Source organism: Excalfactoria chinensis, chromosome 1 (assembly GCF_039878825.1).
Source record: "Excalfactoria chinensis isolate bCotChi1 chromosome 1, bCotChi1.hap2, whole genome shotgun sequence".
In the NCBI taxonomy this organism is placed as follows: Eukaryota; Metazoa; Chordata; class Aves; order Galliformes; family Phasianidae; genus Excalfactoria; species Excalfactoria chinensis.
The window spans coordinates 52618587-52646221 of record NC_092825.1 but is presented as its reverse complement, the minus strand read 5'-3'; the positions used below and the strand labels follow the sequence as shown (position 1 = coordinate 52646221).

The following is a 27635-nucleotide window of genomic DNA, read 5'->3' as shown; positions in this document are numbered from 1 at the left end:
ACTTACCCATGGAAAGTTTCTGTGAAGAGATTTGGCCATCATCATGTAAGTTTTGCATGATAGGCTAGTTTATATTCATTTATTGTAATTAAGCATCCATTCCTGGCCAACAGGAGAGGAGAAAAAGTGGCCAGATATTTCACCTTTAACTCTGTTGTAATGCACATGCTCAGGATGCCTTTAACTTCGGAGTTTCTGCATTCCTAACAATGTTTCAATGTACATACTTTGTACAAATATTTCCTACATAAACTACATTGTTAACATACAGAATAGCAGTTGACTACACGAAACACTGAACAGACACAATTCTACCTGCAGCCCTCCCCTATAGCTCCTCACCAAAGCCTATGGAGGTTTTTCTGCTACCACTGCAGGTTCATTTACTATGCTGACATACCTGCTCCTCTAGGAAGTCCTGTATTTTCCTATGCTCCTGGGAACCGACAGAGGATATTTTTAGAGGGGTAGAGCCTTAAGAGCACTCAAATCATACTGGTAAATTTAGCTGTCAGTACTTTGAAGAGCTGCATTACTACTTTCTCTGCGAAGGAGATGAGAGACTATAGTAGGGTGTTCTAGGTCTTCTCTCTGTCCTTCCCCCAAGATATATTTATGTTAATAAACTAATATACTAAATTTAATCATCTATGCTTCTGAAGGCCTCTTTAGGGCAGGAAACTTAGGCATGTTGGGATAAGTAGTTCAGTACAGCACAGTGAATTGTTAGCATTACTATCTATAAATACAGTGATTAAATCAACATCTGTCATTCAGGACATCCTGAATGGACTACCATCTGTTCTCCAGAATTTAGGCTTTTATTAAAGCAAAAATCACCTGTAAAGTTTTTGGATTCATTCACAGTAAAACCCCTCATAGCAACTGAGGACTCGATCATGGAAGAGTGGAGATTCAGATGTATTAGAAAGAAATTCTTTACTGTCATGGTGGTGAGACACTGGAATGGGTTGCCCAGAGAGGTTATGGATGGCCTCTCCCTGAAGGCATTCAAGGCCAGGCTGGATGGGGCTCTGAGCAACCTGGTCTAGAGTGAGGTGTCCCTGCCTACAGCAAGGGGGAGGAACTAAATCATCTTAAAGCTCCCTTCCAACCCAAGCCATTCTATGATTCTATGACAGGGTAAAATAACAGTCATCAGTTTGTATTCACTCATTCAGAAGAATCCCATTATGACTCGCTGTTTACAGTGATCTTTGTCATTGTTAAGACTCTTTCACACAGAGAGCACTCCTAGAATAGAGGTCTGCATCAGTTTCTGAGAGATAATTTTAGACCCCGATGTTGTACCTTGTAGTGGATTATCTCTACATTAGTCTGTAGCTCCATGAGTGTATGCACTCTGATTAACTGCACCTAGTGAGATTTCATACAGAACTGCAAAAGAAATGTTTGAATTTGAAAATCCTGCTGAGGAGAGACTGCATTGCTCTCAACAGCTACCTGAAGGAACACTGCAGTGAGGAGGGTGTTGATCTCCTTTCTCAGCTGACAAGTAACACTGATGCTATTGCACTTTTACTGAACAGGAGTAATCCTCCTACCTTTATTTCATATTCTTTCTAGCCTCATCAGTTCCTATGAAGCACAAATCTTTGTTACTGAAGAGCCATGGAAGACATTGGCAGAGGCCAAATAAGGATGAAGAACATAGTTTGTTACAACTGGAAAATAAAACAACAACAAAAAAACCCCAAACATTCTCAAAAGGGACCAGACAAAATATTTAGGTTTTGTAAAATTACATTTTGTTTGTTAGATTTGTATCGACTCGAAACAAACAGTTCAGTCATAAAGAGGTTTCACAATGTTCCCCGAAACATCTGTAGCTGATCTCTGTGGCTATTTTAGATGGTGGTGTCAACGGACTCAAAAGAAAGAAGTTTATGAAAGAAGCAAACACTAAGGCCAACAATATGCTGAGTAAGCTTGGTATAAACAGGAAGAAATAGTTGAAAATCCCGGATTTAGCAATATGCTGTGATAGGGACAGACCAATCAACAGCCTTGAACACAACAGAGATTTCAGTTCTGGAAAATCTAGTTCAATGTATGATAATAAAAGCTGTTCTTTTTTGAGAATAAAATAAATAAATAAATAAATAATAGCCTTTTCTACAACTGGCCAGTTTAGAATCTGTTTTCCTTCTTCCCTTTGCATCCTAACTGAACTTGAGATGATGAATATCACGACTTCCCTTCCTTTTCAGCAGACAACTGTTCTAAGTCATAGTTACTGTGTTCTACTAAGAAACCTTTAAAGGCACTTCTCTCAGATGGCAAAGCTGTGTAAAAAGCTACCATTTTATTCTGAATGATTGCCTTTCCCCTGAAAACGTTTCCTCCCTCCCCACCCCCTTCCCAAAACTATAGTGTTAAATTAAAATGCTAGCTACAAATTCACACGCTACCTGTTTCAGGATGTTGACTACTTCATTCACAGCACAAAGCCACTGCAGAATGACTCATCTGAAGCTGAATAATGTCTCTCTCTTGCCACTGGTAGCCCACAGCAGTCTTGCAGCTTGTGCTTTCCGGAAGCTAAGATTTACCCCATTAATGCCTTTGTTTCGAAAACCATCACTTTTAAAGCTATATAGCAAAAATAGGGTGTAAATGAATTAAAAACATACCTTTGGAGATCTGATCTTCTCCAAGAATTCTGAACTAAAACTTCCCTGATCTCTGTATTGTTGGGAGATATCAGTCCAGAATCTGACTCCTGTCAGATGGAAAACATACAACTGCAACTCAAGAGATACCTCTCCTGGTTCTTAATAGACTTCACAATAGTTATGATATGTCTGCTCTTTTTTGAGAGTGGAGAAGTCTTTATCAGTTCTGTGGTTAGACATCTGGTTAGATATAGCAGTCTAGCTAACCATATAGGAAACCAAAACAAGCTGAGCAATATAAAGTATATTTTCTCATCTTCAGTAGTACCTGATAACTGTTTTAAAACATACTGCTTGTCTGAAATATTAATGCAATATCATAAATGCCTCACAGCACAACTGATTGCAGATTGCCATTTTTATTGCCATTCCTGAATTTATATCACACGTGAGAATAGCTTATATGTGCTTCTATTACTAAGGAGGTTGCAGAACTTTGGCACGTGACTAAGAATAAAGGGAAGAAGTACCACATGCCTGCCTGAACCCTTCATAAAGCCTTATGCAGAAGGCAGATTGACAGATTCCTCCTGTAAATGTCCAATTCTGGCACAATCTATGTCTGGAAATTTCTTTGTTTTTTCCAGCCATTAACTTGTTTAACATAGTGGTGCCCAGCTGCCACACAACTATTGCATCCTCCTTACCCTATTTAACTATCCATAGCTTTTCTTTAAGCAACAAACCTCCTGTTCTCCCTCTGTTCCCTGGGAAGGTGTAGTTTTGCTTATGAGCAGCCATAAGTCTGTGAATTCCAAAGGATATGTTGTTACAGAGAATCTCTCTAGATATCTGGATTTAGTTTCTTATACATAAGCCCCAGAAATAACCTCTAAGTACAAAAAGCCTTGTTTTTGTATTCTAAATGTTTTCCTCTCACAGATATTTTAGAGCTTTTTGTTTCTCTTTTACACTGGAAACATTCTCAAGCTTAAGGAAAAGGTGAAAGCACAAAGAGCTATAAATATTTTTATATGTGTATATGTACATATATATATAATTGTGTTTCCAATTTTATTTGGGGCTTTTGAATATCTGTGCATTACAACCAGAGGATGCCCAGGGCAAATCTCTTACTCGCATTTGAAAAGTACACATGATGTCAGAGAAAAATCGCTTGGTTTTGCTGTAATGTTTGCTAAAGGATTGGCAGGTGTTGGTAATAATTTTTAAGCATTCAATGATCAAGGCTGCTGAGATGCTAACAGTTTTATCCTTAGAGCTTCTGCATAGCAAAAACCAAGACTTTGAAAATTAACTGAAGTATTTAGCTTCTCCTTTGTTCAAGCTGCAGACTTCCACTGCTGTCATGTTCTCATTTCGCTTGCTCTTCCCTCTTCCAGCAAGTTCTTTACCAAATTGGGGAAGAAGAAGCTATCATAACTATTCTCCACATAATCTGTCTGAAAACTAACCAAAGGTAATGGGGACTCCCTTATCCAGGAAGGGAGTGCCTTCTAAGGTCTTTTATGTTCCACATCACTTTACAACAAGTGATCTTGAAATGAAAAACCACAGACAGCATTTTCTCATTTTTATTTAGATCTTCAGAATGAAGCTATGCTTCTCCCAAACTCTTATTTTTAAATAACTTTCTTGTATATGCAACTTACACAATTTATTTAGGTTACAGTTTATGAGCAATGTAAAAACAGGTGAATGGGACATATTCTGAACTTCTACCTTCCTTCTTTGACTTGTTTAACTACCATAACCTGAATCTTTTGAGCTAGAGATCACTCTGATGTCCACTGCTTGCCCAAACACACTGCTTTCCCAAGAACTGCCCTTAAGAGCGCAGCAGCTGTACATGCAGACTTCTCTGGCAGAAAGGAGTTTCAGATCACAAAGTGGGAGGACTGAAAGAAATCGATGTCAAGGCCATACTGATGAAACAAAGACCACCGCAATGTCTATTTCAGCTCCTCTCAGAGGAAATGAGGACTATTTACAAGCCAGTCCAAATCCCTCCCAGCCCCTTCGTTTAAACACTAGAATGGTTTCACAAGACAAAAAAAAAATGGTCTGCGTTTTACAGACATAGATACCAGAGAAGTGAAGCATGAAAGTATTCAACACTCTTTTGTTTTTTTTTTTTTATCAATAGTATGAGTGAGATGCGTATGTAGCTAGAAAATGTGACTGCCCAGCTGTTGCTTCAGTACCTGGGCCTTCAAACCAGCCCTCCCATCCAAGTTAGTTTTAGCTATGCATGTTTCTGCTACAAAGAGAATGCCTGTCAGTGACAAATAGTTTTCTCATCGACAGTTCAAAAAGGTCCACAGAGTACACAACCACACGGCAGTAGGTGTACATTCAAGTAATAAGCAAATTTTGGGGCATCAAAATACAGTTATGGGCTTTAAGAACGGAAGAAAAATCAATATATAAACAGCCTCAAATTAGAGATGCCAAGGTAAAATTTATTCCAGGACAAAACATTTTTAAAAGCAATGAGTACTCTTTGGGTGATAGAACAAAGCTTCTTACGGGACACTTTGCAATGAATATCCCTTAGGCAACTTAGCTGATAGAAATTACTTAATTTAATTCAGAAGGTAATGTGATAAAGAAAATATTATATATTTTTTTCTTTGTATTCATTACGTATGTAAATATACAGTGAGTGTAAAACCTATGGAAAGAAGACTGCAAATGGAACATAAGTGGGAATACAACTACCACCAGCACAATCGATTTTTGATCTCTTACATGCTTTCAATTCACACACATATGTTATTATTTGCACATCCTGTCTTTGTTTTTCTTATAACTCTAATAAAATATTACTCTGAGAAATGTAAGTTCACACCAATGCTTTAAATATATTTAGGAAGTACTTCACATAATCACAGAATAGTAGGGGTTGGAAAGGACCTTCAGAGTTCATCGAGTCCAACCCCCCTGCCAAAGCAGGCTCCCTACACAAGGTCACATAGCTCAGCATCCAGGCAGGTCTTGAATATCTCCAGAGAAGGAGACTCCACAACCCCCCTGTGCAGCCTGTTCCAGTGCTCCGTCACCCTCACCGTAAAGAAGTTCTTGCGCACATTCATGCAGAACTTCCTGTGCTCCAGTTTCTGGCTGTTTCCCTTTGTCCTGTCTCCACACACTGCTGAAAAGAGCCTGGCCTCGCCACTTTGCCCCCCACACCTCAGATATTTATAGACCTGGATCAGGTCCCCTCTCACTCTTCTTTTCTCAAGGCTAAACAGACCCAGTTCACTGAGCCTTTCTTCATAAGGGAGATGCTCCAGGCCCTTCGCCATCTTTGTGGCTCTCCGCTGGACTCTTATATACATAAGACATTCTCTGAAATACCATACTAATGTTCCCAAACACGGTAAATAAAAGCTCCTCAACTTTGTAAGTAACCTGTTTTTATTACTCCTTGCAACTGCTAATGATCTTGTAAAGAACAATGTAAAAATGCCGCTGACAAAACCAATTCAAAGATCATCACTTACAAATTCTGCGCTCTCACTACTTCCTGCAATACATGTATCACATGAGCAATAATAAATGTTTACATAGCAACAAAGCAAGCTGCCACCTGCCAAATAATGCCCGAGCATTGCAAAAAGTCATGTGAAGAATTTAAGTACTCAGCTCTCACTTGAGAGTGAGTTATTTGCTACTTACAGAAATATGGCCAGTATAGTTTTGCAGAATAGGGGATGAAACCTTTGACATTTTCCCATCAAGGTCCCCTTCAGCACTCACTGACATTCAGGTGATGTTGGATCTATATGGATCTACAAAGAACCAAAATGAAATACAGTTATTGTTAAAAAAAAAAAAAAAAAAAAAGAAAAAAAAAAAAAAAGATTTTTTTCCTCCTTTTTTCTGTAAGTAAAGAAAACCTCAATAGATCTCTGCAGTCTAATACACGGACAATGCATTTCTGTTATTCAACACATTCTCACTGTACCAGAGAGTCTGGGTATAGCGCCTGAATAGTTCCAAGAGACAAAACAAGGTTACCTGTCATAGAGAGTAACACAAAACTTAATTGCAGCGCATGTTAAGGCAGCTCAGATATTAATTTCTACCCATTATTTTTTTGCATTTCTAACTTAAAAGGCAATAAACACATCACAAGAAAGCTTCTGCCACTTCCAATTGCTGAGACAGATGAGCTATGGAAAGATTATGTGATTTTTTTATTATTATTTTTAATAAAGCCCCTGCTTTTCCTACACCTAAAACACCTCTCTTGCAGAGCAGTACGGAACTAGTCACCATGAAAATGAATGGGCTTTCTTTTGTGTGTGTGCGAAGGTGCTCCGGCGTAATTGTGAAGTATAAGCAATATATTAGACTCAAGTTACACATCAAGAATACGAGCAGTGCTCTATTCCAAAAGGCATTTGATACGCCTTCAGCACATCTGCAGTCTTAGCTGTTGAGAAGTTTGTGCCGTTACTTCTCTATACTTACACCCAAGTATGCTGTCTTAAGCGTCTTGGTTTCTTGTGTCTTCAAAGGCCGGGGGAATAGTGAGCTCCTACCTCAGGAGGATGCTTTCAGTATAGGGTATTTCTACTGAAAGTGGAGCTCATGTGAGATTTTCAAGGAGATGGAAGAGATGGGTGATAGAGATATGGAACCACAGAGCACCCTGAGGTGGAAGGGACCCACAGGGACTGCCAAGTCCAGCTGCTGGCTCCACACAACACCACCCACACTCACCTTCGGGAACGGTGACCATGCACATGGGTGTTAGTCCGGAATGCAGACAAACACGTACAGTCAAAGCAAACAGAAATGAACTGGAGTGGTTGTTCACAGCTTCGGCTTCAACCAAAGCAAGAACATGGAACAGTGCGAGCTGGGATTCAACCCCCTCTCAGCGTGTGAAGTGAAACCCCAGACACGTTGCATGAGGTCGCGCCGTGGATCAGAGACGATTTGAACGCGTGTGTGTGGAGGGAGGGGAGCTCCAAAGCCAGCCCGTAAAACCTACGGCCTCCCGCCGTTCCCCCGCTGCCCACCGCCCCGCGCCTCCCGTTGGCCGCTGTCGGCCGTTAGCCGGGCGGGGCGGCACCGTCGGCGTGCGGAGCTGAGGAAAACGAAAGCGATAAGGGCAGGCTGCGAGCGGCGGGGAGGGGATCCCAGAGCGAGCTGGAGGCAGAAAACACGCGTGAGGCGGGAGGGTGGGGTCGGCCCGAGGTGGCCTCGGTGACTCCCCGCCGATGTGGTCGCCGATGCCCGGGGCAGGGCGGCAGCGGGAGATGCTGTGCTTTATGCCCGGGGTGGCTGCCGTGCCCGCGCTGCTTGTCTGTTGGTCCTCGGCCGCCTTCATCATCTCCTATGTGATCGCCGTGCTGGCGGGCCACGTGGAGCCGCTCGTCCCCTACATCAGGTGAGGAAGGTTCGGGGGTGCCGGGGAGCTGGGCTCCGCGGGCAGAACCGTGCTTCACCCGCGCTGCCCCCTCACATCCTGCCCCCTCGGAGCCGCGGGATCTACATGCTGCCACATGTGCAAAATAGGGTCTGGAAGAGGTTTTGGCTGGAGCCGAGGTGTGCTGCTGGCCTGATCCTAGGAAAACTGAAGCTGAATGATCTGTACTAAGTGATGTAAATGCTGGGGGGGGGGGGGGGGGTTGTTTGTTTGCATAACTCCAGAACTGGTCCAAAGTGCAACAGATGGTGATGTGACTTGGAGAGCCACAAGTGGCTTGTTTAGGAAACAACAACAACACAACAACAACAAAAGGCATTTTTAAAATTGCACCATAGGAGCAACGGGTGTAGAAGACTACCCAGGAAATGGGTGGGTGTCCAGAGAACAGCAGTGGAGCTGTGAGGCATCTGGAGCACAAGTCTGATGGGGAGTGCCTGAGGGAACTGGGGTTGTTCTGTCTGGAGAAGAGCAGCTCCAGGAAGACTCTTCTACAATGACCTGAGAAGTTGTGGTGGGCTGGGAGTTGGCCTCTTCTCCCACATAACAGTGATAGGACAGAGGTAATGGTCTTAAGTTGCACAAGAGGAGGTTCAGGTTGGATGTTAGCGAAAAATTTCTTCTTGGAAAGAGTGGTGCTGCAGTGGCACAGGATGTTCAGGGAGGTGATGGAGTCCTTGTCCCTGGAGGTATTCCAGAGCCGTGTGGATGTGGCACTGAGGGATGTGGTCAGTGGGCATGGTGGGGATGGGATGGTGGTTGGACTTGATGATCTTAGTGGTCTTTTCCAGCCTTAGTTATTCTATGATTCTATTCTATGACCGGTATGTTCTTTCTAATATCTAGTCTCCAGAAACATAGTCAGTCTAGATTCTAAAAAAAAAATTCCTTACCATAAGTGGTCAAACACTAAAACAGGTTTTTGCAGCGCTGGGTTGGCTGGGGCCTTTGGAAACCTGATTTAGTGGTTTGCAACATTGTCCATGGAACAGAGTTGGAACTAGATGATCTTTCAGGTCTCTTCCAACTCAAGCCATTCTATGATTTTGATTCATTCAATTCCATTCTATTCAATTCCATTCCATCCCACTGTCTTAGTCATTGAAGCACAGTTTTGTATGAATCATTTCTTATGTACAGTTAATATTTAAATCCAAATAGAGAAATTACTAGCATTTGTCTCTTAACAGATTAAAGGTGAGCCAGAAATCTGAGAGAAGAATCTTTTCTATTACGTTTCAACATAAATCTATGTCAAATTCCTTGACATATGCAATTTTGTAAGACTGCTAACCCGAGTTGTACATACACTTTGCATACACTTAAATTTGCTTGAAAGTTAAGGTCTGTTAACATAAGCAAGTTAGATGGTGCAGTCCACTGCAATATACAAGAAAGCTGAGCTTTAGTCAAACTGAGACAAAGAAAATTGGGCTTCATAATTATGTCATCCTTCTTAGGGATCTTCTACTCAAATACAGCTCTTAGAAAGCCTTGCTCTTGTACATGCAAATATCATCTATCGCCTCAACAATCATACTCAGAGTTCCACTCTCTGATTATATACAGTTTTACTGGCACAAAAATACAATTTATCCAAGAAAAATATACCATTGAGTGTCTACACTCAGTACATGGTTTGTGCTCAGAAAGACTTTGAGGTTTTATATTAAGAAATTTGACAAACTGTTGTTGCAGTATATGCCAAGTCCTTGAGTAAAACATGAGTGAATAGGGCATATTTTATGTACAATTGTATTTACGGTTGAGTTTTTGACAGCAAGGATGTTACTTGTACGATTCTTGAAGCTGCAGATCAAACCAAGAAGTCACAGATGTAAAACTCTGATGAAGGTATCACAACTAACTGCCATAGCTAAATCAGAAAGAAGCTGTGTGCAGGTAATACCTAACTGGAAAAGCTAAACCGAAACAGTACAAAAAAAACACCCTAAAACATTCTCCTCGTTTAGCTAAGGAATAACTATAAATATCCATATACCTTAAAAATAATAATAATTACATAAATAATAATAATAATAATAAAGCAAACAAGAAAGTTAAGGCATTTTCAGTAATAAAACAAACGAACAAACAGATGCAATATTTCAGGCCATTTGCATTATCTAGCAAAACACTTCTATTTTTTTTTTTTCCTCAAGAGATGTTTTGCTTATTTAAATCGCTTTTAATACAACATTTTAGTCAGGTTTTACACTGACTGCTGATGAATTTTAAATAGTTCTATAAATGTATGGTCCAGGTATATGATCTCTGTAGAAGGTGCACTTAGGAATACAGTTCTTCCTCCCAGGCCAATATTCATAGTTCAAATGCTTGTTTTGCACATCACTGCTTTGGGCTGAAAATCTGAATCATGGGATTCAGAATGTGATTTAGTGAAACTTTGTGTGATAAAAAGAAAGAGGAAGAATGTCGCAAGATTTCAGTTGTGCAATGTCTTAAATGAAATTGATTTGCATGGGGAAATTCCTGTTGGACAAAGGAGTCAAGTATTGACAATTTTCAGTTCAACATTTCTCAAATTCTTTAGATTCTTGAGTAACCTATGCATGCCTTCAGGTAACTTGTTCACTGTATTTATTTATCATGTGACAGCTGCCTCAGTGAGAGGAAGACCACATTTACATTTGCCTTTGAAACTGTGCCAATGTCAGAATAGCCTTCCTATCTTGTAATTTAAGTCTTCAGTTTGGAGTGAAATAGCTTAAGATGTCTATACATAAAATATGATGATGAGTCTTTTGGCCCTAAACTATTTCTTCGCCACCTGCTCTACTTTAAGTTTTTAAAAGACCATTGGACTTGAAAGAATTTGGCTACATGAGCTGGTGATTCAAATACTGTCATTCTCATACTACATTTCTTGTCCGTGATGTGCTCACCTGTACACAACTGCAAATAAATGAGCACAAGTTTTTGTTTCTCATGTGCTTTTTTCTTTCTTCCTTTTCTTTAAAAGACAGTTACTATCACTGAATATTTTTACATTTTCTTCCCCCAAAGTGTCAGATCAGAATAAAAGTAAAAATATATCTAATTATTCATTTAGTCTTAGGGATATTTTTAGTTGAAAATAGGGCATTAGAAAGACTGCATACTTTCTAAATATATTGCAGATATGATATAATGTTCTCAGTATGAAGTAACTTGAAAGCATACTTCTAAGATCATTGAGTTTAAAAGTCTACAATAGCAAAATTCATCTCCTATAAGGATTTTACTTAAGAAAAGCTTTAATTGAAAAAATGGCTGGAGATCTGTGCAGTTTCAGCTTATTTGGATTGCTCTTATGGTGAAGTGTTCCAAGAACTCCAAATGGTTGTTTTCTTTACATGTTCCAATTCCATTCTTTTCTCACCTACACCCTTCAAAAGCTTTGAAGTGATCACAATCCCGTACTTAGCATAGAGCAGCCTCTGATTTGCAAAAGTCCTTCAAGGTTGCCACAAGTGGCCCACTGTTTAAATGCAGTCCTCAGCTGTATTTATGAAAACACTCCAGAAAGATGAGGAAAAGATGTGAAGTTCAAGGTTAAAAAACTGGCCAAACAAAGCAAGGATTAAGATGGTTTTCAGAAGTGTCAAACAAAATAATAAGAATCTCCATATTGATCTCATATTGATCTCCAATTCCATATTTAAGAGGAAAAAATTAATACAGGATACAAGCTGCAACAAGTCTTCAGAAGTCATGACGTCAAGAAAATACGTATGAGTAGGATTCTTAATGCTTGAGAAGTTGTAAAAACTTGTCTAAAAACTGGAGTGTCCCAAATCTTTGTTGTCTGAACATTTGGAAGCTGTCAAATGAAATGGAATTAAAAGATTGTTCTGCTTTACATCATCTTGTAATTGAAAAGGGTTCTCCCTGTGTTCCAAGCTTCCTCCCGTTCTTTATAAATCATATTAGCAGCTGATAACTCAAACGGTTCTATAACGTGTAAGGGGATGATTATAATGTAGTTTCATAATGCAAATAAATATTTTGGTATTGCCATAATTTTCTGTCTTGAAGTTAACGAAGTTGCCAACATCTTTATTTAAAAGCATGCAGAGAGAGCTTTCTCTTTTGGCTGCTTGTGATGAGAACCTGCCATTTTGTCTGCATTCAGTGGTAGGTTTTGATATCCAGCATGAAAACTCACTGTTGGAATGAAGAGGATCGAACTTCGTGAAACATTGAAAATCTCTAGCTAGTACCTACTTGCCTCATCATATACCTAAGAGAAAGTTTCATTCTCAGGGTATATGTTCAGTTTCCTCTGAACTTTGGCATTAACTAAAATCCTTCCCTGTGTTTATGAGAGTAGTGTTCCTTGGGTGCCTTTGTTTATAATACACAGCCATGTCAGTACTCATGAGTAGATTATACCACAGCCTCTCAATAGTGGTGAGTGACTGGAAACTCAGTCCACACCCAAATTATGTAAGGGTTTATGAGGTACCTACTTACTGTTGGCGTGACCAATAGAGTCTGACCTAATAGATATTCTCAGCTGGCTGTGTTTTAGACAAGAAAAAATAATACGAACAGGTGATGGCATTGCTGTATTCTTATTTACACAGAGCGCTCTCATAATCTCAAGAATCCTCCTTGAGGGACTTGAACCTGTGTCCTCCCAGGAGTATGCCCATCCTGCCAGGCAAAGGCATTCTCTGGTATGGGTGTTAACTCCTATGTAGGGAAAAAAGGGAAAAGGGTTCTGTGATGAAGGCATTCTATTTTCTAGGCAATATATGTTTTTTAAAGATGACATTTTTCATATGAGTGTATTTGTATATGTACATTCTGTGGATATTCTCACACTCATACTTCATTTCTCTGGCCCAGGGAACTTCTAATTTTCTATTATAAGAGGGATTTGCTTCAGCAAAAGGAACTTGCAACATCTTGGACTGAGAGTACTCTTAAGCTGTATCTACATTACAAAATTAAATACTGCCCAGAAACATTCCCAGGCATTGGAGCACAACCGTTCTTCTGGGGTACAACCCTGTGTAATAAGTTAGGAAATTAAGCTCAATTCTCTAACAATTTAGGATACTGAATGTTACTAGGTAAGGTTATCATAGTGTTAGCTTAGTGGATAAAATATCATTTATATAATAATGTATTTAGTTTATGATCAAAGTATTGCAATCTGACACATCTGTGCATATTGCATACAGAAAAGGAAGGAATACGGTTCAAATATTATGCTCAAAATATGTGATTTCTTTCTGAAAACAAAGGTTCATTACTACAAATAGAGCTTAAGTATGCTGCAAGTGACGTTTAAAAGTGTTAAATGTGTTACATACATAACAGCAGTTCATGCAAGTTACATTCCTCTTGGGGTTTCATTTGTGCATCTCATTTATGTTATAAAGATCTTAATTAACTTTTAATTTCTCTCTTCTTGCTTTAGTGATACTGGAACTAAACCTCCAGAAAGTGGTGTCTTTGGTTTTATGATTAATATTTCAGCACTTTTAGGTATGTATAAGCTATTTGATCTGAACACAGTAAAGAAACGTAAACTTGCAAATGTTCTCTACTTGTATTGGACTACATGCAGTGTTCAGCGTAAAACATACTCTACAATTCAATAACCATTTAATGGTATATCAGTGGTAAGGAATTCTCATACAGAGGGCCAGGTGCTTGCCAGTAGTGTCACTTTAGTGGCCCTTCTGTCTCATAAGAGCATTTCATCCGTGCAAAGTAGTTGGTGTAAGAATGCTGCAGCAAGATAAAATGGTGTTGAGGCAACACTTGGCTTGTGAGAAGATGCCTACTCCTCTACTGTATCTGCTTATCTTGAATGAGAAAGTTTAGCAGTTCCTATTCACTTCTAGGGGATGGAGGGTCAGTAGCTGTGTAACTGTGTGTATGGACTCTGTGATGGCCTCCAATCAGAGTAAAATCCCACATTTTACCTTTTCAAAGAGACTCATTTTGTCACACTGTCTAGTTGAATTTCATTAACATCTTAGTACATGAACAACATACAGTGGTTTATTTTTCTAGCTGTAGATTATTTTGTGTTATCAAACTGGATTACAGCATTGCTTTTTTTTTTTTTTTATGGAATCTGGTCTGCTACTTATGATATACTAATAAACCTTTATCTTCTAATTCAGAAGAGGTTTTTGTTAGGAGTGAACTGCACATAGGGGTCATGTAAGCTGCAATGAAATCTGTGTGTAATGCAGAAAGAGTAGTCAAACTGCCTCAAAATTTTGTATTTTCTGAATACACAGCGAGTTACTATTTCTTTTTTCTCCTGTTTACACACTATGAAAATGTATTAGTTCTTCAGGGTGTCCATTATAAAAAGATGCCATTCTAGTACAAAATTATGTATCAAAGCAGAAGGAATGCTTCCACTTTTATGTTATGTTTCTTCTCCCTGTAACAGCTATTGCAAATGTGGAAAGCCAGTGCCTGGTATTTCATATGGTATTCAAATTCATATTTTTCTTTAACCAATTTGCAGTTCTTTCTAGACAACATTGATATACAATGTTGAGTTTAAGATGTGTAAGAATAGTTGCAAAATTAAAGGCAGTATTATCTATGCCATTATGCTTATAATTTAATTCTGTATGTAAATTTATTATAGGGCGAGATATTGAAATATAAGAGATACATGAACACTGAAAAATGTTTTGTTTTGTTTTGTTTTCCAGGTGCAATTACAATGTATATCAGATATTTAATAATAGAGAAGCAAAATGAATCATTGCGCTTTGTTAGGTCTTCATGCAACATGTTTTCATTGTGTATTGGATTGATGGGTTGTACTGGAATGGGGATAGTTGCAACTTTTCAGGTATGATCACATTTTCATATCGTTACTAAAATTAAAGGGTTTTTTTTAGCAGTTAAAAATGAAATAGATCTGAATGGTTAACATTATCCTAATATGGATATTTGGCAAGTGGAGAAAGTCTTTCTTGTCAGAAACAGCTTTAAAATTATAGATTTGGTTTAACTCTCTGAACTCAATCTTTTTTTCCTGCATAGCTATGTCAGTAAGGGGTTCAATGTGCACTTATCCTGCAATATGCCTGTACTAGAAAACAACTTCATACTACATATACATTCTTCATCTCAGAATCAAATCAAGTTTCATCGACAGGTAGCTTGAGATATTGCCTTTAAATCTTTGGGAAAGGCTAAAATATTTCCTTTATAGGATGGTCTACTTCTAGAAATGTTTTGGTAAAGACCATTATGCTCATGTAATGATGAGAAAAAGTGTAGAGAAATGGAAAATAAAGATTGTGATGGCTTTAGCAGCCAATACAATTTTTGAATGTAATTGACATGCTATTTTCAAACTAAAACTTCTCTGTCTTAGACTGCTATCTTGCTGTTTTTATTCTTACCTCCAAGCAGTGCATGTAGGAAGCAAATGCTACAGACAGTGCATATTATTCTACTTTTAAATATCTATTCTCACATTCATACATGGCATAAAAGAGTCAGATGATGGGTAGTAGTGTTCTGGTCTAAAATATACAACAAACTCAGCTTAAATAAGGAAAAGGTAAATAAGACATGCTAAGTAATTTGGAGAATCAGGGAAGCAGAAATTTTGCTCTTAGTGTTTCAAGAGGGGTCCACTGACAGTAACAACATTAGTTCTTATCTAACCTTTATTGGCTGTCCTTGCCTGTTCATAGATTCCTCCATACTCAAGTATGGTAGTAGAACTGAATGACATTTCTGGGCATCACTTCATTTTCACTCTTCCCTAAGCAAAATACCTGGTTTATTGAAAAGACTTCAGAAATACTGCTGGAAATGTGTAAGATGTACACTTACACAAATCTAATGCTGCTTATGAGGAGTTTTAAGCGGCATAATTACCTGCAAGGAAAAATTTTCATGCTTTTGCTTCAAGGTAAGGCATGCTAGGTAGAATGGGATTTTAACATTACTGTCCTCTGAACACTTAATAAAAGCGAGAATAAGGTGGTAGGAAACCCTAGCAGTGAATTCTCCAAAATCAAAAGGCGTTCTGGGAAAATAAGTAATGGTCATGAATAAGGTGTTTATTCTCTATTTTGAATAATGAAATGCCTGATGTGGAAATGAAAGACAGTGAAAGCATAGCTTTAAGAATATAATTGGATATAGAAGGAAAAGCCTTGTAGCTCTTAATGAATAAGGCAGAGTAGGAAGTCTGATCTCAGTAGGTTTGTCTTTGCCTTTTGGACATTAAACATGATTAAAGAGAGATCTCACTGTCTTGGACTAGAAGACTTAGGAGACTTACTGTACCAGATGTATCAAGATATCCTGCGGTTCCGTAGGATTTATGTGTAATGTGTATCTTAGGGAAGCTGTGCTAGTTTGAAAGGAGCAAGACTGAGAGCTGTACTAGAAAAGCTCTGCATATTGTTTATAAGGCTTAATGTAAAAGCCAGCAGTTATGCTTTATGCTTTTTAATCCAAATACTGGCATTTCTGCATGGAAGGCAAAATCTGGGACAGAGGAGAAGAAAGTCCAGGTATGGATGAGAGACCACTGCAGTGCCTCTGTGAGAAATGTGCTTTAAAATTTGTCAGAACTTAATACATCACAGAGAGATAGAAGGGAGGTGAGTAGAAAAAAGAAGGCATAGAGAAAAAAAAAATCAAGCAGAGCATGTGAACATAATCCCCACTAAAAGAAAACAAAAACAGTGGCCTCCAGACAGAAAAGATATGAAAATACAGATCTTAAGCTAATTTCTCTGTCTGATGCTGGATTCCAGGATAGCATAACTTGGTATTCCTATTGTTTTTATTTTAACATTTAGAATACTGTAATTTCTTTGGAATCTCAGACTGTTTTGATACAGGATTTTTTACCTGTTAGCGTTTTAAATGAGAGAATATCCTATGTTTAGATTTTTACTAAACTCCAGTTTAGTGATATTTTCACCTTTTGTGGAAACTGAATAAAGGTTACTGTTGATATGTTAAAGAGTAAGAGTAAGAGGACTGAATAATTCAAGAGACTGAGAGTGGAAGATCTTTGTCTCAATAACTTACTTTAGGTAACACTTTTTTTTTCTTTTTAATATATAACCAGTTTTCTGCTAATTCATTTTCTGAGATCTTGTGACTGAAGTGTAGTTTAGTGTAGGAGACAAAGCTGTAGCGGTCAGGGTTCAGATCAGCTGCCATGAAACCTCACCATTAGTTAAGAGAATGGCCATACAAATGCAGATTCAACTTTCAACATAAAAGAATGGAAATCTCCAGCAATGTAAAGGGAAAAAGGAGGTATAAGAATCTCTTAAGAAAAACACAAGCCAGTTCCTGCTCATGAAAACAGTAATCATCAACAACCAACTGCTGAATAGCACTAAAAATGACCTGCGCTTTTTCTGTGTTTGACTTTGACCTGTTGGCTTTGGACAAGGTTAGTCTACCTCTCTGAGCTATACTTTCTCCTTTTTTCTTCTCTATGCAGACTACTGGGAGAAGAGACAGTTTCCTGCTGCTTCTACATGCTCAGCATAATATAGCTGTCATCTTCTCGGTGTTCATTGGCTCCTATCATGGCAGAAATAAACAGCTAACCACTGTGTTGATTCTCTTTCCAGGAGTTGTCTGTTCCCAGTGTCCATGACATAGGAGCTCTGGTGGCATTTGGCTGTGGTGTTGTATACATAACGCTTCAATCTATAATCTCTTACAAGTCCTGCCCACAATGGAACACTTATTTTGTGTGTCACATAAGGATGCTCATATCTCTAATATCATGCATTTCTTTCATTCCCAGTATCCTTTATAGTGTATCCCACTGCTTTCCCTTTATGTCTTCATGATCTTTCTTTGAGGTTACGCCATTGCTAATACAGGATTAAAATGAGGCTACAGTCTTTGCTTAGGACTCTCAAATATTTCTTCTATAATCATGCAGATACCCTGTCAAAACACTGTTAATAGCATAAAGATGAGCTTCAGGGTCATTTCAGAAAGATGTATCAATGACCTGGTGCTCTTCATGGAGTTACACATTAATTCAGATAGGAAGGAACATTAGGAAGTCAGCTAGACCAGCTTCCCCATCTCCTTTATTTATAGAGGGTTGCAGAAGACCTGCAAAGATAGGGCACCACTTCTACAGAAAATCTAATTTACAGACATTCTAAACACCGCTGGCATACATAAGATTTCCTTCAAGCTTCAGCAGATGCTTTAGTTCATGTTTGCTGCTATTTGGCTTAACTACATGCCTCCTTAAAGACATACTCAATGCCCTTACTGGATTCTGCCACAGTTCACTGAAATTAGGGTCATCCCATTGATTTTATTAGATTTTAAGTGATCTTCCAGTGTTAAAACTGGTTGCAGCAGATTATCATGTCATCCAGCTGCAGTCTACTATTGTTTTCAGCAGCTGTGAAGTGTTTTTAAAGAGGGAGCCAATCCTGAGAGAAAATTATACAAATGTATCAAGGTCCTTATTGTGGGACCTATAGAAACTGAGCTCATTTCCCTTCCAACATTGCCAGGCTCTGTTGCCATAGCCTTCACTCGTCAATTTGAGCTATGCTTTGGAATGTCTGCCTGTACTCAGTATTTTGGAAGAACTCCACGAGACCTTCATTTGTTTAGAAGTATGTTTTGATTGCTAGTATTAGTTCCCTTTTAAAAATATACTTCATTTACTGTCTTAACATTTTGATGTGATATTCTGGTTGTTCAGGATCTCTGGTGCTAAAGAAGGGGGAAACAGAAGGGGGAAATGGAATCTATTTTTATAAGCAGACATTTTTGCTATCACTCATTAACTTCTATAGTTTCCTTTACGCTGCTTTTTTTCCCAGTGATCGTGTTTGCTTCAAGAATTTCCATGACAAAAATAGATTGGACTCCAAGTGAAAAGGTAAAATTCCATTAGGAAGCCAACTGACTGAGTTTCATACTATTTGCAGAATTCTGTTATATTTGTCTGAAAGTGTAAAGCATTACACACCCCTCAGAGACTTTGAAGAGTACATTCTCACAAACAGAAGGCAACTGTTTTACGGGTTTTGTTAGTTTACTGTTATTTCTTCATTAGCAAATTGCAGCTAGTTAAAATCATGGATGGGTAAAACTGAAGACAGTTAGACTTTCATTTCAACTAGGCACTAGAAATTTACTGGTAGAAAACAGCGTAAAAAACAAATGTTCTGGTAATGACTTGTTCTACTTACTTCTATGGTCACAGTTCTTGAAAATGAATCACACACATGGAACAAAGGTGAACCAATTTGATTCTGACATTCTCAAGTTTTTTTTTGCTTCATTTCTTCTCTCAGTTTTTACTATCGTTCCTTGTTAGTTAATCTTTACTAGCATGGTAAACATTGAGGGGGCTGAGGTAAAACATACTCAGGTAAGTATCAGGTATTTGAATGGCTTTTGGTGTTATCAGAATGATTATTAAGAAGGGCAAGTTTTATTTTTAGACAAACTTTCCCACATGGAGATATTCAAAAAATCAAGTTAAGTAATACAGAGAGTTTATCCAGCCTTAAGTGTTTAATAAAAGCAAATTTGGTAAATGTATTTCAACAGCAAACATTTGGAAAATGTATTTCAAAAGCCAGATAAACTTAGTAATAACTACCTCCTGAGGTTTGTTTTGTTGGTTTTATTTTTTTTTTAATTGAAATGTAAAAATGTTTTTTATTGAAAGATGGAGTATTTGTTGATGGCGCATAAAGAAATACTTCTCATTCTGTTTGTGTCATATTACATAGGTCTTTCCATGATAAGGAGCAGTCATACAATGGCTGCCATCCATTATAAAGCATTGTGAGAATTTCCTGTAAGGGAAAGTACCACTTAACTCAATGACTCTGAGTAAAAGCTTTGAATATGGGCACTTGGATATTCTTTACATATGAACACACATTTTTCAGGTGAAAATTATATGCTCTGATCTTGTGCTAACCATAATTTTCTTATACATTTATACATGATAGATACCTTATACATTTCCATAGTCATGCACAAGACATTTTGCTTAATGGGATGTATACAGTCTTGATAAATATACTTACTATTTGCTACAAATGAAATCTGCATTAACTTTTATACAGTAAGTCATTAGGATGATGAGTCATAAGTTTTAGCATATTTGTGGAATTTTTGAAATGTTACTTATTTAAAAATATCTTTATCTAGACATGATCTAACTACATGTGACTTTACATACGAAATCAGATTGCATTTCCCTTCAAAATAAAGTAGCATAAATTTGGTGACAATGCTAGCTATTCACAAACAAGCACAACGGATTCTTTGATGGAAAAGAAACATACTTGAACTTATTGAGTATAATTTGCTTGTAAGATTGTTAGGCTTGATATTGCTTCTGTTTTTTCCTTTGTGCTACAGCAATACATGCTGTATGTATTTGAATGTATCTTTATGCATTTGAATAGTACTGTTCTGTTTAATTATTGTAAAGTTGGAGCTCCTAAACAAGAGACCAGGATCCCATCATATAAACATGAAACACATCTCTCCAAATGATTTATCAATTGAAGCATATGGATTCCTTTCTCAACTCACACACTGTCTTTTAGGGATTACCTTTTTCAAAGCCTCAGAGCGCTAAGCTTCTGACAGACATGTAAACCCCCAGCACTGTACTTACTACCTGTTGGCAATGTAAGACTATCTCATTTGCGGCCTGGAATAAAACCTTTTCAACATTCATCGTCAGAATTTGCAGATTTAGAAGAAGTCTTATATGCAAATAATAATAATAATAATAATAAACCTGACTTCAAAAAACAGGAATATTTAGGTGTTTGTCACCGATCAAGATTTGTTTACACAATACTTTCTAAAGTTTGATATTACTGTGAATCTTCTTTTCCCATGCAAAATAGTAAGAAAAGTTTAATGGCAAAATGTAAGCAGTCCCTCTTCAAAATATTCTATATTTCTGCCATGTACATCAATGAGGATTTCTATTCTCAATCTTTTTTTAATTTATTTTTTAATAGCATTTGACAGTTACTTTTTTAGCTGTTTTTTTTTTCCTGAAAATTTATTTTGTGCCTCATTCCATCAGGATTATACTTATCATTTCATGAGTGCAATCTGTGAATGGACAGTGGCCTTTGGTTTCGTCTTCTTCTTCTTAACATTCATTAAAGATTTTCAGGTTGGTATCTGAATCTTTTAGCAGTGGCTGAAAACTATGAATTGAGTAACAAATGCAATAGAAAATTGCTACTCTTTTATCTGTACTAGAAATACCAAAGCTATATACAAACAAATTTTCTCAGAGAACTGATTTCTGCCTACCTCATGAATGTATTTCTTCTGTATTTTTAAAACAAGAAATAGTGCTATAAATCAGTTTAATAGGTGTTTGATCTTGAAAATGGCTTCGTAGAAGGAGACCCTTAAAGGAGAATATAACAGCAAAATAAATGCTGCAACTAAAGCTGCATTTCTTTCTACCTGAGGTATTTTATATAATAATGCACTTTATTTCAAATGTAGCTGTTTCATTTCTTTCAGTGAATTACATATTTTGATACATGTTCCCTCATAATGTGAAGAATATCAAGTACGTTTTGATTTGTACTAACATGAAAATGTTTTGGGTAGTTGAAGTGACTTCAGTTTCTGATGATACATCAAACCCGACTTTAAGGAAGAGAAAATCTTAGATGAGTTAAAAAGAAAACACTTTTATTTGACTTGAACTTAGTTTCTTCAGCTTACTCTTCCCATATTTGGTGTTTATCCACCACGTTTTAGCTGCAGTTTCATGGGTTTTTGATTCAGTGCAGGGACATAAAGTGCTATAAATATGAATATTAAAGCTTAAATTCAGCAAATAAACTTGTGAAAAAATGTCATAAAACACTGCTTGAGGTAAATGCCTATTGAAGATGCTACTGTACATCTTAGGAAGTTCATGGTTTCCTTGCCCATCGCAGAGTTCTGGATATTTGACTTCCCCATAACCTAGCTGTCTCATCCCGAGGTAGAAAAGATGGTAATGCTGCTTTACATCATAACTAAGAACTAAATCATTCGTAATCACTCTGGACATTGTGTCACATACGTGGGTCTTTCACAAATAATATTTTCTCACACAGCTCCCAGACAGTTAAAAACCTTAGATCCAGATACTTGCATAACTGTAGAACTACTTAGGATTACATATGTGAGCCAACTGGTGCTGCTATAAATTGCTGGAAACCGTAACTAGAACTTTTGGAGATGGGGCGGTAAGGAAAATAGTGAGAGCCCTCTAAGTCATAAAACTGAAACTTGACACGAGATCACATAAAACTTTGTGATTAGCATAACTTGCTTCTTCACTTACATGCTTGCTAAGTGTGGGAATAGTTCAAACATACATATGTATTTTATCCATATGTAATCCATATATAACTTCCATGAGCATATGCAAAAATGGATTTTCAACTAAGGATAATAGTGGTGAGGTGCTGGCACAGGCTGCCCAGAGAGGCTGTGGATGCCCTTTCCCTGGAGGGGTTCAACACCAGGCTGGATGGGGCCCTGGGCAGCCTGGTCTAGTACTAAATGTGGACGTTGGTGGCCCTGCCTGTGGTGGGGAGGTTGGAGCATCATTATCCACGAGGTCCCTTCCAACCCTGGCCATTCTGTGATTCTGTTATTCTGTGACTAATAATACTGAATAGACTACAGCTGTAGGCTTTTCTCATATTAAAATGAAGGCCAGTTTACGCTGAAATAAATGCACTGAAAAAAAAAAAAAAAAAAAAAAAAAAAAGTAATTGTCCAAAATCGCAGAATGAAATATATTAAAAACCTGTAATTGCCTCCCAAAACTGACAAAAAATATTCAAGTACCATTCAGGAATACATACATCATCAAATGTACCACTTGTCTTCTCTGGTATTTACTGCCAGTCCATCACGATTTGATGATTACATTTCTGACAGCATTGATTTTACTACTGAAGTCACACCTTGGAGATAGATATACATTTATAGTCAGTATGGCAGTGCTGAGAGAATAATTTAATTAGTCAATGGCTCTCTTTCAAATCACAGAACTCAAACACTGAAAGTTTAACTATATACAATCTCACAATCTCAATAAATAAATGAAAGCAATAGAATTAAACTAAATAAAATGTGTGTATTTTAATTTACAGGCTATAAGATAGCATGGCATTCAATGTCAGTGTTTGACTATGACAAAGATTTCTTTTTATTACATCCTCTTTTTTTTTGTCTTAATCAGTGCTCACAGAAAGCCAAACTATTGATCCAGAAAACCAAACATCAGACTATGAGAAAAATAATCCTTTATTTTTAAATGTTCCTCACAATACACGTTACATTGAAATGATTTTGTTGTTGTTATAATTCCTTGTATTCCCTGTAGATCACAGAACTGTAAAAATAATTTCTCTTAAGCTGATCTTCTTCTTTGATTTTTCCTTTAGAGAGTTACTTTAAGGATATCAACAGAAATACACGAAGAATCCTGATAGCAGAGAAAGCTGTATTTTATGTTGATGAATATTCTGTTTCTTTTTACTTATGGAAGACACTGCAGAGGAGCAGGGATTTTAAGTTCTGTGAAGAACACGCACCATTAATTCTGCAACATCTTTAAGGGTGCCCACCAAAACATTTTAAATACTATCAGCAATATTTCTGCTCTCTTTTTGCATTACTTTGTAATTTTTATACTGCCTTTTGTACTCAAAATACTGCAATAGAAGTAACCTATAGAAACATTTCGAAGATGTGGACCTCCTCTGCTCTTCCCTTCTGGGCAGAGCCATAGTTTTTTTGCATTTGTTATAGTCTGATAAGTTGCATTGGTTTTAAACTTGAGAAAATACAACCTGGGAATAGTTTGGAAAGTTTAAGGACAATGAACAACACTAAACCTGAACTCCTACTCTTAAGTTACAAGGACTGTGGAGGCAGACGAAAGCCAGCATCTTTGTTTCGAGATTCGGTATTTGCAGTGAGTTGACTGGGACATTATACTACAACATTCTGATAGTGCACACAAATCCTACAAGTTTAAACTATACTGCTTGAAAAACGTTTTCTAATCATCTCTGCACAATATACACTGTAAAAGTTTGCCCCCTTTTTTCCCTTTTTATGCATTGCTGGCCATAGGAAGCTCAAAATTGAAGTGGAATGGGAAGGAAATTTACATTTATGTATGATGTACTAAAAAGAAATCGTACTGCTGTTTGGTTAATACAGAGCAGAAGTTTGCCAGTCTTTGCTTTAATCTACAATGATGGTCTCCAAAAAGTCACTGAGAATGAATGGAAAACGAAACAACAGTAGTTTTCATGTATTCAGTTCTAAGGGTATGAGTATGATTTATGTAAAGAAATGAAAAAATAATGCTGGAAAGCTTCTGTGGTTAAGATATGTCATATTTACTGCTACTAATGCACTTCTGTAATGGAGTACTTGGAAAGGGCCTAACGGGGAAGTCACACATTACCAGCATCTGAAGGCAAAATGTTCTTTCATGGGCTGATTCACTACCTCCACTTAACACATTAACCACTTGGCTACCAATCAGTATCCCCCCCCCACCCAAGGTAATATTGATGATTTTCAGTTGCTAATTTTCCCTGAGATAAAAAATAGATATGTTTATTTTGGAGACTAATGCCTTCAGATTAGTCTTCTGTTGGTATCTCCTTTAATGGGTATTTTTAACTGTAATAAATTCATCTGTTTCACAACTTAAAAGCCTCCATGTTTTCTTCATAAGTTCTTCCAAATAATTAAAGTAAAAATGCTTTCCGCTGACAGATTTGCCTACAATTTTTGGGTTACCCCGCAGAGGTTTATAGTTACGATCATGCTGACAATAAAACCTAGTGCAGATCAGATGCAAGACTTCTGTATTGCTGGTTAAGTGTTCATATTCCTTGGCCTAAAGCTCATCAGAAACCATGAAATGACATTCTGTTATTCCCAAAGGCCAAGCTAAGACTGAGTTTCATATATCTGTTGAGAACTATTGGTGATAGGTGGATGGTTGGACTGGATGATCTTGTAGGTATTTTCCAACCTTGGTAATTCTATGATTTTATGATACTGTAGTGTGAAATTTCTTTGGCTTTTTATTCCTAGTTCTCTTCAACTAAGGTATAAGAAGCTTGAAAGTATTATTACAAATAAGATGTGATGTAAACTCATCAGTTTACGAAACTCTTTAAGTGGACAAAAGAAATCATGCTAACTTGAAGTTCAGCCTTTAGTAAAGTTTAATGCATTTTTTCCAGTGATTTCACTTATATAAGAAAATAATTCCTTGGACTCTACTGACTCAAGAAATAATCACTACAATGTTATATAAGTTTTAAGGCCCAGAGTGAGCAAACACTGAAGAAAACATTCAGTCACTCCCAATGAGTGATTGAAACTCCTGAAATGAGTTCACACTTATTTAATCTCTTATACCTTGTCCAACAATCTTAACCAATCTGTCAACTTTTACACTGCTTACAGTCTCCTGAGAGGGAAAAAAAGACAACCCCCAAAAAACAAACCCCATTTCAGAGTAAGCAAATGAATACAAATAATCTTTTCTGCTAAAATCAAAATTAATTAAATTAATGCACTAACGTAGTTTAACAAAACTCATCCAGTTTTTCTAAGCTTTATCATGCTACTTTATATGAGTTACAGCCATGCCCAAAAGAATACATCAACATGAATTTGCTCTTCATTTAAGTCATTAGGCCAGAGGTGTCAACATGCAGGTGCAGACGATGGATTTACCTTTTCATCCGTGCAGTGAACAACTACTGAAAATACTTTGGTTATTCTCAGAGTTGTGGCATCTTTTCATCCCAGATCCCAAGTACTTCTTCTAGTTGCAGTTCACCTTTCAAGCAATCCAAAGAATTTTGTTCTACCAAGTTTTATCATGACTCTTGCTGAGTAATGCTGTTTAATTTGTCACAGATAATCCCTAGAGGCTCACACAGATAACGTCACAGCATACTTCCCTTACTTTATTTCTGTTGCCCCTTTTTCTACTGCTTTCACATTTCAGAGCAACAAGAAACAGAGATCTTTTTTTTCCTTAGGAACTATGCTAGGAGTATTTTTCTGATCTACTCCATTTGCATGTTTTCTGTCAGCACATTATGAGTGAATGAGAAACTTTAGTATAAACTATAGTAAATCATATGACAGTTGTTCTTTTCAGTGGTTATGCTAAATCCTGTCTCCGTCTCTTTCAAAAGTGCACAGCCTCATTTTCCTAGCTACCACTAGGAAATGCTACCACTCTTTATCACAGTCAGAAGTCACAAGGAGATGAAACCCAGTCAAACTACTTAAATAATACTTCACCATAGGACACCTTTACTCTCTGCTCGTCTCCCATGTATGCTGAGCCAGAGATCACAGTAAATTGCACTATTCAGAGGAATGCAGGAGCAAAAGGACTATAGAAAAGCAACCTCCAATATGGACTTCAGAGTGAAGTTGAAAACTGTGAGAAATGATTCAGCACCCAAGATCTTAGCAAGGAAGAGCAAAATATTCATTTGGAAGATAGAATCACTGTGCTGGGATCTGGCCAACAGGAATCTGTGAGGCAAACTCAAGAGTCCTGTCACAAGCAAAAAGAGAGATTTTGAATGTGAGAAGGCATATGGAGGTAGAAGAAACAGAATATTCCAAGTTGGAAAGAACCCACACAGATCACTGAGTCCAACTTTCTGCTCCACAGAGGACCACCTAAAGTGTAAGCTGTACGTCTGAGAACATTGCTAAAATACTCCTCGAATTCCAGCAGCTCAGGGCCATGACCACTAACCCAGGGAGCCTGTTTGGTGTCCGTCACCCACTGCTGAAGAATCTCTCCTAACACCTAACCCGAAGCTCACTTGGAAAAAGCATTAATTAACCTGAAAGAGCTGATGAAAAGAACTTAGGCTGGTATGAGAAAGTTCTGTCTGCAGAATGGATTACCTGAGCTCTCCCAGATATCACAGAAAAGCAGAGAGTGAGCAGAGTGACAACCTCATACCCAGAGCTCAGTGAAACTTGAGCCATAGAGGCAGACAGTAAGGTTGGTGGAAGGAACACAGCCTTGTTCTTTGTACAGAACAACCAGAAAGATTAAGTCTTTGATCTCTTGAATGCTCTACGTTATATAGCAGCTGTTTCCTAGGTGCAATAAATCTGTATGAAGGGCAAATACAGAAGGAGGAAGGAGTAGTCAAATTTATGCCCCAACTCGATGATGACCTGAGTGCAATTTAGCTAAGAAGCTTATCCCCACACAATAAAGGTGGAATCCAGATCTGAGCATCATAAAAAGAAAGTAGGGACTTTACCTTTGTAGGGACTTTTCCTTTCTCACCTGGTTTGCAGAAGCAAAATACTGTGCTCACTATCACACACTATGAGCACCTTTACTCACCTCTGCTTTGCAGACACATCATGCTGATAAATAATAGGACATGAGGAAATAGTCTCAAATTGCATCAGAGAAGGACTGAATT

The 27635-nt window shown here is 37.7% G+C and overlaps 1 protein-coding gene across 2 annotated transcripts; it reads left to right on the top strand.

Annotated features, from left to right (window-relative positions):
- The first annotated feature begins 7764 nt into the window (after positions 1-7764).
- Positions 7765-24854, top strand: DRAM1 (DNA damage regulated autophagy modulator 1). Of its 2 annotated transcripts, XM_072351582.1 has the most exons (7): positions 7799-8061; positions 13532-13599; positions 14796-14938; positions 17709-17886; positions 18939-18997; positions 21185-21277; positions 23571-24853. In XM_072351582.1, the coding sequence occupies exons 1-7, from the start codon at positions 7892-7894 to the stop codon at positions 23613-23615; spliced, it is 756 nt and encodes a 251-aa protein (XP_072207683.1). In that variant the 5' UTR covers positions 7799-7891; the 3' UTR covers positions 23616-24853. The 2 variants fall into 2 exon arrangements, with proteins under 2 accessions (XP_072207692.1, XP_072207683.1); XM_072351591.1 differs by lacking the exon at positions 21185-21277 and having other exon boundaries at positions 7765-8061; positions 23571-24854.
- Positions 24855-27635: the final 2781 nt, after the last annotated feature.